We start from the raw sequence: 12,349 nt of genomic DNA, 5'->3' as shown, positions 1-12,349 counted from the left end.
TGCTGATTTCGATCTAGGCAAATAAAGCAGAAGAGGTACGAGAGAGAGAGAGGACATGAGAGGTGAACTGGTTGAGTGTGTGGTTGTGGAGTGAGCATCTCTTGCGACTCTGAGGGATAAGGGAAAGCCGAAATACAAATTAAGCAAACGAGGATGAGAGTTGTCAGAAAGCTTGGGAAAATAATTATACTACGAGTGGCTATTTGGAGAGTCAAAATCCTGTCTGCAGTCCAAAAGTTCCGTTGAATTCTTCAGTTGAAGTGTTCTTGTGGCCTATAGCGAGATTGCTTGTGATTTTATAACTGCTTCTAATAGCCTATTATCTGTTCTATTACAACACTTTCATTCAATAGTAACTAAATCTACTAATAATAGGCCTAACAGTAATTATAATTATGATTATTATGATTATTATTATACCTTAGTAGACCTACGGTTTAAGAATGTATCGTTGGCCTATAGCTAGTTCCTGTTTTAACCAAACCTGGCCAATAGGCCCAGAGTTTATCTGAAATGATGCTCCATTTATGTCTAGTATAGGAGCCTGTCCCCGCTCCTCCCTTCAAAATATGTCTCCAGAAGATTACGCTGCATGACAACTCTCCAACTCTCCTCGCGCTCTGACGCTTTCCCACGGGGAGCTCACTTAATCTAGGCCAACAGTGATCCTTCCTTTCCCAGTCCCTTTAACAGTGGACACGCTCCAAATGGCACCCTATTTCCAATATATTGCCCCATGGGCCCTGGTCAAAAGTAGTGCACTATTAAGGCAATATAGTGCAATTTGGGACGCGATCAGTGTGTTCGTCTGATGCTTCAGTTTAGCTCTTTAGTAATAAGATATTCTACCCCATTGTGCGTCCTAAATGACACCTTATTCCATATATAGCCTAGTCCATTACTTTTGTCCAGGGCCCATGTAAAATACTGGACTAAATAAGGAATCGGGTGCCATTTGGGACGTATCCTCAGAGATTCTCCCCCAGACCAGTTTTTATGGCGCTCATCGACAGAACGGTGTGATGACTGCTGCTCCTCGTCTGGATAATGTCTTATGCCTGAACCGCTGCTCGCGTGTCTGTCTAATTTCCACTTCCCCTCTCCTCGCGCTCTGCTGATCTGCGCGCCGTGGTATGAGCGAGCCTGGCAGTTTCCCACAGAGCCGGGACAACGGCATTGCCGCCAGAGGCTAGCTCTGTCTGTCATGATTAAAATATGAGAAATTAAACAATTGTAGGCTAACGTAAACGAAAAAAGTTCGCACAAAAATCGTTAAAATAAAACGTTTATCCGAAACGTATGGCTGTTACAAAAGGTAATGAGGATAGGTTTGAGCCGCCCATAAGGAATAGTGAATTCAGATGGTCACATAGTGGGAAAATTAAACATCATATCATCATTGCAGTCCTGAAAGTGGCCTGCTATGTTTAGTCTTTTAATAAATGAGGTTAATCAATTTACTTCGATTTATGTATCTTAATACAAATGTTCAGTGTGTATTAAATGACCGACATTGGGTCTATAGCCTATGCTAGGCTGTTTCAAATAGCCTAGGCTATCAAAATCGTGTATTTTCGACATGTTGCGAAATTGAGAGTTAAGAAAGATCAAATGCCTATGCATTATATTTATCTTCTGTAAACATATTATTTTCTCATAACGCAATGCCCAATTTCTCATAACCAGGCCGCCATGGTTCTTCTCCTCCTTGAATTCGCTCTGCTCCTTATCCTCCATTCCCGCAGATAGACAGAAATGGTGAAACTTGTAGCAATAATAACCGTTCATTCACACAGCCGCCCCCCGCTGCCTAACCTCCAGCCCTGCTGCCCCGGCTGGGGCTCTCCCTCCCCGCCCCAATCAGAGGCCCTTTCTTCTGGAACAAAAACCTCCCCAAAAGCGAACAAAAGTGAACACTTTTTTCCCCTATCCCAATCGCTGTATAGCGCAGCCAGTTAAAATAACGCACTGCCTGTGCCTCAATTTGGAATATTAGGACGTCAATCTCTCAGCTCTTGGGTTCTTTTGTCTTTGCTGAGTGGCCGGGCCAGCCTACCATACACCTTTTGTCCAGGAATCCAATAAGGCCCATTATTCGGCCTCTCCAGCCCCGCTCGAGCTACTTCTTTCAGGGTATTTTAGGTGGCTAATCGCGTCCTTAAAGCGCCTCAAAGGGAGAATAACTTCCTCTTTTCACACAGACTGGCACCCGCACAATTAATTCGAGTGTGCCTGTTGCCTGGCCTTTTCCAACCGCCTCCCGGGCGCGACACATTTCTAAATGGCAAGATTTTATAACAAAGCTGTTGCTAACAACCTGAGTCGGACCAGCACTAAAAAAGCTATTTTCATGGGTTCGAATAAGTAGGCTACAATTGCAATACGTTTACCTGCTATTGCGGGAATAGGCCATTTTGAATTCATAGTTTTCAGTGAAATATTGTGCACGGGTTTAGTGAAATTGTGTCTAAAGAGAGAGAATGAGTCTTTTCTTGTCTTGATATCCATGTCGTATCTTGCCAAGAGACTATTCATGCCTCAATGTTGCCTATTCATTGTCAGTCGTCTATTCTACTTTGGATGTGGCTTTTTGAAGATGATTGTGATGAAAGTGTTTTGCAGAGATTGTTCTTGTCCAGCATTTTGTAACATTGTTGCTTATCGCTATCCCCATTGTATATACTCGTACTTAAAGGCACATCGTAAAGCAGGTGACATTTCAATAATATCAGACATCTTGCCAAATTAGAACAACTTGTAGATAGCGGGAAGTTTGCCTATTCCTCACTCTTTCTCACACACGCACACACACACACTGGGAGAATTAGGATCCCACCATAGAAAACTCTCAAGAGCCTCACAAAGAATGTAATGGACCGTGGAATGTTTGCGCAAAGTAGCAAAATATGGAATTTATTCGTTTTCGAAAGCAAGTTATGAGATTTTATAACATGTTGTTATTTGTGTTCAGAACTCAAGGTTGGAATACATCCCATTTCAATTTCTGCCATTCCAGGATATTTTTAATGCGATAATGGAATTAATCAAATAAATGTCAATTAATTACATAAGCTTCAAAACAATCAAACACTCTCTTTCTTCTCTTGTCATCATGGCTAAAGAAATATTAGAAATATCAAGCAAGTCCTTGAGAACAGTAGATTGGGAAACTCCACCTATAGGCCATCAGTGTTGAATAATCCGGACATCCTTTTAAGCACATGCTTACAAGTGACTATTTACTCCGTATATCACAATTATCACGTTTATTATCTGGTGATTAGGCCTATCCTATCTATCCAACGTTAACTGGATAGTTGGTCATTCAAATAAAATGCGACCATTGTTGGTCATAAATCAATTTCAACCGTTACGCACAGCTTCTTTCTGATGACCGTCACCGAGAGTGGAGTAAACATGTTGAATTTGCACCTTTTCAGTCTTAATCCAACGACAGCCACCGCACCAGGCAGACACGAAGGCCTATAACTACATAAAAACAACACTGTTTCCGAGATACTGCTGAGAAATAACTATCTTTATTTTAAAAAGGGGAAGAACCCTTAAAAAGCTGCATGAGAGGATTCGATTAATGTCACCGGTGTGGGTATAAAACAATGCTCCGGTTTGATCCCGGGTGTAACCGGAGTGGGGCTACCAGGCCCGGATCCCTTGCAATGAGCCCTGACATGTCGTGACCGCTGTCCCTTGGTGCGTTTGGGGCTGGGGAGAGGCGCTAAGCCCCCCAATGTTCCCCAAGTTCATGGTCATGAAGGGGTTAGCCGTGGTGGATGGGGGGAGAGTAGGGATACTGGTGTAAGTACAGCTGTAGTTGCTGTTGTATGCCGGGTTGTTGTACGTGTAGGCTGGGTATCCGTTATAACTATAGGGGTTCGACCCGTACGGAGCATTGTAGTTCTGAGTCCCGCCCAGACAGGGCTTCCCATCCCGGACCAGGACCGGCACCGCAACTCGTCTTGGCGGGGGAGGGTGGTGATGTCCTGCCAGCTCCAGGGACTTGTCCTGCCGCTGCCGCTTGCACTTGTACCGCCGGTTCTGGAACCAGATTTTGACCTGCGTGGAGGTGAGTTTGAGAGTGCTCGCCAGGTGTTCTCGTTCCGGAGCGGACAGGTACCGCTGCTGCTTGAAACGCCGCTCCAACTCGAACACCTGGGCTTGGGAGAAGAGGACCCGGGGTTTCCGTCTGGTTCTCTGCTTGGCCGGCCGCTCCGAGTCCCCCTGCCCGCTGTCCTCTCCCTCCAGCGGCTTGGACACCACGCCACAGCTCTCTGTGGTGTCAAGAGATGAGCATAAACAATTTGTAGGCTACTCTGAAAAATAGGAATATTGGCTTTTATAATGCAGTGTCCTGAAAAGTTCTCAAGCATATACTTTCAGTCGCCAAACGACTCAACCAGATTACGAGGGGGGGTGCGTAGGCGTTCTTTAATAGTTTATTGAAGTAGCCTATAAAAATACAACATATTTTTGTGTACATATATTTCATAATGTCTTTTATTTGAATGCGTATAGGCTACTACTTTAGTTTTACTGATATTAATGTGTAATTATTTTGTCAATCAGTATAGCCCTACCCTCCAAATAAAACTAAAAACCGTGACACTAAAACGTCTAATCCAAACTATTCAAAACGTGTATATTTCACGATAAATGAGTTTAGATAAATTATGTAAAAGAACAAGAGAGCACTATATAGTGAGAATTATTCATGGCTATATACAGCTGTCTAAAGGTATGACCATAAATCAAAACCAAAGACAACAATTATTCCACAATGTTTACTTTCACTTGGTTGCAGGCTAGGCCTACTCGGTGTCGTTTATTTTTAAGACTTCTTTACATTCATCCTATTCTATTGACCATAAAGTAGTTATAATCCAATAAAATTTGTTCGGCATAATTTAAACTAATGTATCAGTCTATTCAGCCCTTAGAATAAAGACAATAGCGTAATGAAAACATCTTTATACCCGTTGAGATATTTATTCTCCTGCCTAACTAAAATAATGTTTTATTTGTAAAAACATTCAACAAATCAGATACACGAGATTAATGAATTACTTAAAAATCTCCAGACCCATTTTGGATTAAAATGTAGTTTTGTCGAATTATAACAGGCCTCGTTCGTCTTTTCAAATCATAATACACTCACAAAACTCATGCGCCTAACATTTAGCCTAAAACAAATACATTTTCACATTCCGGAATAATTTATTGCTTTATCCTTACATTTTCTGGTTTTATATAGACAGTCGATGCAAACGATCATGAGTTTGTATATTGAGAGAGGCTATAATATAATCATTTATTCAAAGCGATGCTTTGTGTCCCTTTGTTCATACATAATTTCAGCAGAACAAAAAACTCATAATATTCATCATATTATTCTACTCACTGTTTTCCTGATCCTCCAGGTCTACCTCCAGCTTCGGGTCTGTCAGTTGGCCCAGCCCGGAATGGACGAACATCTCCGGGGACAGACTGGCCTCTCCATGCCGGTCCCGGGCCGCCAGAGAACTAATGTAAGCCATGTTGTCCTCCCCGTCCGAGAACCGAGGGCTGTTGACCGCTGAAGCAAGCATACAGGACGGTGGCGCCTGGAAATGCTGGGACTGGGTCTGCTGTTGCTGGGTCGAGTCCGGCTGTACTAAGTGTTGTTGGGTGTGGGACAGGTGTTGGATCTGTTGCGGGTCCAGATGTCGAGATTGGTGCTGTTGAGATCGCTGCTGCTGCTCTAGCTGCTCGAGTTTGAGAATATCCTTGACTGAGAACGGCGTGGAAGTGAGTGGGCTCGGGAGCATCATGCCATCGAGGTCCTGCTCGCGCGCATTAAGGAAATGGAACCCGCTGAGTAACATATGATACTATGTACCCCGTTTTAAAGAATCATTGATTTAGAGGCTCGGTAATCGGAGGTGCGCGCGCTAAACTGCTGGATATTCCACCTCATCCCCGGATGAAAAGAAACAAAGGTTTGGTTAGGCTTAGTCCTATAAGTGTGGCCTGGTTCTCCATAGGCTATAGACAAACCAGCAGTGCGGTGCGATCTTTTGACAGTTCAGTTCCTGTGTGTTTTTGTAACTGGAGTTGGGAGCAGGGCTGGGCGAAGCCCCTTGTCTCTTCCCGTGATGTCACTTGGTCTAGGTCTGGGGCGGGATGTATGAAACAGAAAGAAAGGGAAGGTGGTGAGAGGAGCCAGTGCGCGAGCGAGCTAAGTATTTGGTGACGTTGGGAGGGGAGCGGAGGTATAGAAGAGGGTGACCCGCCTCCATTGTACCCCCCCCCCCCCAACCCCCCTCTATATATAATACCCTCCCTACATTTTCTGCGCTATAGGCCTATAGGTTGCCCATTAATTTACGCATTTATCAGTTTTATTCTTATTCATTTGTTTTGGATGATTTGTTACGATAACTTGGTCCGGAATCACACCGGTGGTGCACCACTTCTCCTAAACGAATACATCGGGGAGAGGACAGCAGAGTAGGAACTTTGACTGTGGATTTATTGCTGACTTACTTTGGGGCATTTGAGAACGCTGGAGAGAGACAAAACACTCATCAAACACATGTGCATGCTCCCTCTTTCCAGGAGTGCATGAAATACCCTACACCCTGACAAATATATATATATCTTTCGAAATAGGCCATCAACTGGAATTCAAATATGACTTTTACGCATGGCGAAAACGAGGAAATAAAGTAATTGTCCCTTTTTGTGAACTTCATCTATAGTGCACCGTTCCAAATGTTCCTGTAGATATTGTTTTGAACTACGTCAATGACAAGTTATGGATGTGCGTGCGGTGCGTAATCCCTCCATATCTCATGGGGACGTGAGTGGGAAAGCTGTGCAGGCTATCGAGCAAAAGCACGAGGAGAAAACGCCAAGCTACATGTCTGTCACTGTGTGTAGGTCAAGTGTCCGGCCTCTGCCAGGCCTACATATTCCATACAGCCATGCACATTGAGTGCCGGTTTCCCGGACACAGAGATATTGGACTCAAACACTTTCTGTAGTGAATCTCCATTAAACATGCGTTTTAGTCTAGGGCTTAATATTTGTGCGGGGAACCGCCCACATAGGCCTATAAAACCGTATAGGCCTACTATGTAGCTTGTTCTGTTTGTTGAAATGAAATGTGGTTCTACGTTGAGTGTACAAAATATTAGGAATACCAGCTCGTTCCATGACAGACTGACCGGGTGAATGCTATGATCCCTTATTGATGTCTCCTCTTAAATCCACTTCAATCAGTGTAGAGTTGTACTTTTTAGTCATTTAGCAGACGCGTTTATCCAGAGCGACTTACAGTAGTGAGTGCATACATTCCAGACAGATGAAAGGGGAGAAGACACTTTAAAGAAGGATTTTTAAGGTTTGAGACAATTGAGACATGGATTGTGTGTGTGTGTGTGAGCCATTCAATGGGCAAGACAAAATATTTAAGTACCTTTGAACGGGGTATGGTAGTAGGTGGCACCGGCGTGAGTGTTTTCAAGAACTGCAACGCTGCTGGGTTTTTCACGGTCAACAGTTTCCCGTGTGTATAAAGAATGGTCCACCACCCAAAGGACATCCAGCCAACTTGACACAACTGTGGGAAGCATTGGAGTCAACATGGGCCAGCATTCCTGTGGAAGGCTTTCGACACCTTGTAGAGTCCATGCCCCGACAAATTGAGGTTGTTCTGAGGGCAAAAGGGGGTGCAACTCAATATTAGGAAGGTGTTCCTAATGTTTTGTACACTCAATGTATATGCTTCACAATGCACCAATGATGACATGAATCAAAAAGGAAAGGGTGCAAATCTACTGCATTGAAAAAACTCACTTTGTATTTAATGTCAGAGCAGATGCATCACAGCAGGTATACGTTTCGGTCCTCAGACCTTCCCCAAGCTGCATGCAAAAACGCAGCACCGGCCCCTCCATTAATTAGTGCTGTGGAAGGACAGATCTACGTTTTTGATCAATGATAACATACCATGCAGCACTACTGTAATTCAACAAATTTGAACAGTACGTCATTGGCAATAACCGAATAACAAGTGTAGCCTAGCCTATCAGCTAGCGGTGCTGCAGCAGCCTATTAGCCCAAAGATGCCGTGCACATCTGTACACATTATAAGCAAACAAAAAGCCTACGTGAAGAGTAGCTAGCTCCAGCAGTAGCCCATGGCCGGTGTCTCTGTGCCTCCTTATCCGGGTATATTAATAACTCCGTGGGGACGATAAGCAGGGCATCCGCGGCAATTAACATTCCTCCAGCAAAACTGATTGACGTTTTTAGCCAATACAATCTGCTCGGTATCAACTCCCTTTCCGTTTCAGACACACACACACACTCTCTCACACACACACACTCACACACACACACACACACACACACACACACACACACACACACGGCTGTCACTATGTGGCCTCGGCTCTCCGCCGGTCCCTCACTTACACAGTCACTCCTGTAGCCTGAGTAACGTTTTTCATGCATGGCAGCGAGGCAGGGTTTTCCCTCACCAGACACAAAGCAGAGAGGTGCCATGGTATTATCTAGCTCTGACAGACAGATTAGTCCACCCATTTGCTGTGTGTGTGTGTTTGCATGTTCCTTTGTTCAAATGTGCGTGCACCATATCTGTGCCATAAAGTCGAATCAAATGCAATCTCAAATCTGATCTGAAATCTGACTTAATACAGATGCCGGCTAGGCCCAACCATAAACCATAGCAAGACAGCGCAGAGGCGTATAGGCCTACTCATGACAATGATTAACTGACTAGAGAGAGACCTAGAGGAGTAGGAGGGCGGATATTGTCAGATATATGTCTGATGATGAAGTCTGGTTACACGGCTCGCAGACACGCCGGCGCGCATTCTGATTCGTGGTATATCAACGCCACCGGTCATGTCCTCGTGGAAGTCGGGACACTCGTAAAATAGTGCCTAACAAGGCCACCGGTGGACTGTGTTTAGACTGGCCACGGGACGACGGGGCCCGAGCCACCATCATGTAGTTTAAATAAGCATTAAATCCAACGACGCTAAGCGATTGTTGGGTAACGCGATGCGTTCTGAGGTCAAGGAGAAGCATTGGAAAATAGTTTTGCCCCATGCTTAGGAGATTCATTTACATTTTAAGTAATTTAGCAGACGCTCTTATCCAGAGAGACTTACAGTTAGTGCGTGCATACATACATTTTTCATACTGGCCCCCCGTGGGAAACGAACCCACAACCCTGGCGTTGCAAGCGCCATGCTCTACCAATTGAGCTACATGAGGCCTGTATTCATGCCGGAAAAGTTATGCTATACGTTGTTGATGGATGGTTAGGTGGATGTTATATTTTCGATAGCTACACGAACGACTGAAACATTTTTTCCATTAACTTCTTATCAAAAAAACAACAAGCATCTCGAAAAACATACATTCATTGTAGCCTTTTAAAAACGTTCTTTACATTTAGGCCAAATGTTTCTCCTGCATGAATCATACTGCGAGAATGTGTAATTGCACGGAAGTTAATTTTAATTGTTTGGATATTTTGGTAGTCTAGTGCCAATTCATATGCCTATTTATTTTACACTTACCTTCTTTCGTTGTTTAAATGGTCACAGTGGCATATACTTGTTCTATGAACGAAACGTTATCAACCTTTTTGAATTGTATTTGTTGGGTACATTCAATGAAAATAGGCCTTCACGAAAAGGGCAATTAATTTAGAAAGAAAATAAATAAAACTATGCCTAAAAAAGTAATTGTAGAGAGAGATCTAATGTGTTCTACTCATTATCATGCCTTTTATACAATAGTGATTTTATTAATTCAAGTTATTAGTAGATGAAGGCTATTTGGATACTCAGACGACAGCACTAATTAGTTTTTGGCCACATTGATTGTGAATAATTTATTATTATGATTATTATTATTATGATTATTATGATTCACAATCAACGTGTCCAAAAACTAATTTGTGCTGTCAAAAACTAATTAGCTATTATGCTTTTATTACATCTTCATAATAGTAATCGTTGTTGTTATTTTTTGGCAAACTCATATGTTAACGTTGATTATATTGATTTGCATTCATTTGCGCAGAAATGTCTGTGCCTTTTTAGCCTTTATTCTTTATTGTTCTGGTGTTATTTTAGGTGCATAGGCCGATAGACCGGTTAGTCAGTCCCCAACTCTTTATTACCCCGTTATAGACCGCAGCCGTGGCTTCCGAACAGAAACGACGAGAGGCGGAAAAGCGTTGAGAATCAAACGCTGTTGGACAAAACACAGAACCCTCGGATTTTCTCACCTTATTATGCCACGTGACGTCTCTTAACCGCGTTTCTTTCCTCGGCGCAGCGCCATGATCAAAGCATGACCACCGCGGACACCGAACCTCCCCAAGTCTCTCTCTCTCTGGATGCTGAGGTTGCTTTATGTCGGGATGTATCACATAGGCCAAGGCCTAATATCTCTCCGCACTCTTTGATAGGTTTAATAGCACGTATTAAAGTATGTGGCCGCCTTGTGCTAAGTGTTAAAGTATTAAGATAAATCAAAATGGAAGAACAATAGCCTATAGCCCGTCGCCGGCCTTTGGTCTTTGCTGTTTCAAACAATGTTTCTTCCATATTTCACTTGTTTTCTGTGTCAAATCAGGAGGGTCTGAGATTTCAGTGAGATTTCAGGGTTAGGCGTTTACCTGTCTTTTGGGAAAGGAGTGGGGGGTAAGGGGTAGAGGGTATGGGGGGGGGGGGGCAACAAAAGGAAATGCTACACCTCTTGTCGTCTGTCAATTGTGGCCAAGTATAGGCGCCAGGGCCGAATGCTTGGTTGCTGTTGGAACCATTGGGCAGCCTATAGAGGAAAGAAAAGGGAAGGGAGCGAGACGAGAGATAATCTCATCCGCTCGCGATGTTTAGATTGGGACAGCATCTTCCTCCCAGGGCCTCGAGCCGCGCGCCCTTTACAACGGCCCATTTGAGAGTGTTAAAGGGAGGCCCGCGCTCAAAGTAAACACGCCCTTTGCACTTAACGTTACTGAGAAGAGTGCACGTGGGGATGGCCGGTTCGTTTGTTTGTTTTGGACATTTGACTATGGACAATTAGGGTGTTTTTCACAAGGTAAGATGCCTCCAATTACAAACACGATGGGCGACCAGACCATGGCTATATGATCTAAGAATAAGGAATGTTTCCATGCGTAAAAAAACTTACTTTCACAATCGAAAATTTATGTCTTGAAGCTTCCCAAAAAATGTCCTTCCTTTGCGCCAAAATGTTGCTCTGTTGCTGTGGTCTCACTTTCTTTTAGTAGTATTCTGATGAACGTGATAGGCCTACTACACTATCATAGTTTCTATCATGGTAAAATCACAAAACATGTCGTCCTATATGTGTTATTGTTTGTTCGTACTGTATGTAGATACCGGTTATGTTTTCTTGCTGCGTGCTCCGACCATGACAACAGTTGTCAGATAACCAGTCTGCTGATTTGATTAATGGACGTTTGCGTTGTCTCTGCAGGTGGCTTTCCCTACGTCACTCGGTCAGGACCGGCTGAACAGACTTATCTGCAGTTTGTATTGAAAGAAGTTCTTCAATACAAGGCGGTTTAACTTTATTTCTTTATTCGGATGAAGGATCATAAAATAGTTTCCTTCCAAAGTGACACGTTATAATTTAAGATTGGTTTATGAAAATGTAGGCTATTTATAATATATTGGTATAGGGCCTACTGTAATTTCATTATTAGGTCTTTCTATTTTCATTAATGGCATTTTGTTTAATTTTCTTTTCGTTAGTTCCCATCAAACATGCCTGTAAAATCAACGAAAATATGGTTATTTTATTGGACAATTGCTGTAGGAAGTATCCAGTGAATTAATGTATAGATAAGAAGGGGTTAGTCTTCTGACTTTTAAGCACTTCTCCAATTAACAAAAAAATTGGGAAAATAAGTTATTATTGCATCCAAATATAACGTTCAAATATTTATCCTTAGGTTATTATAGAATAGGCATAATTAATCAACAACGGCAATATCAAGGTCAAGAACTGATTTACGCCAATTGGTTTTACTAATAAAATAGGTTAAAAGATTCGTTTGCACTGAATCAGCACATTTTCTCGAAATTATAATAATAATAATATAATAATTATAGGGTATAGGTTAGACAAGTCATAAACATTTACCTCACATTTTAATTCTCTATACTTTGATAGAAATAAGCCCTTGGGTTTTTAAATCGGTTTTCATCACACAAGCTCTGATTTAGCAACGATTTGTATTTTATATAATTGAAAATGATGCTCTAGGCCCATTTTAAAT

The 12,349-nt window shown here is 42.7% G+C and overlaps 1 protein-coding gene across 1 annotated transcript; it reads right to left on the bottom strand.

Moving 5' to 3' along the window:
* Positions 1-3,654: 3,654 nt before the first annotated feature.
* Positions 3,655-6,227, bottom strand: LOC311124483 (homeobox protein Nkx-2.5-like; the record flags this gene model as incomplete). Its single annotated transcript, XM_084198624.1, has 2 exons — positions 5,417-6,227; positions 3,655-4,289 (listed from the first exon to the last, which is right to left on the bottom strand). Exons 1-2 carry the CDS (start codon positions 5,877-5,879, stop codon positions 3,655-3,657), a joined length of 1,098 nt encoding a protein of 365 aa, XP_084054750.1. The 5' UTR covers positions 5,880-6,227.
* Positions 6,228-12,349: the final 6,122 nt, after the last annotated feature.

This window comes from Coregonus lavaretus (genome assembly GCF_964263955.1).
Source record: "Coregonus lavaretus genome assembly, contig: HAP1_SCAFFOLD_5151, whole genome shotgun sequence".
Classification (NCBI taxonomy): Eukaryota; Metazoa; Chordata; class Actinopteri; order Salmoniformes; family Salmonidae; genus Coregonus; species Coregonus lavaretus.
The sequence above is the reverse complement of the archived record's forward strand: the minus strand, read 5'-3'. Positions and strand labels throughout refer to the sequence as shown.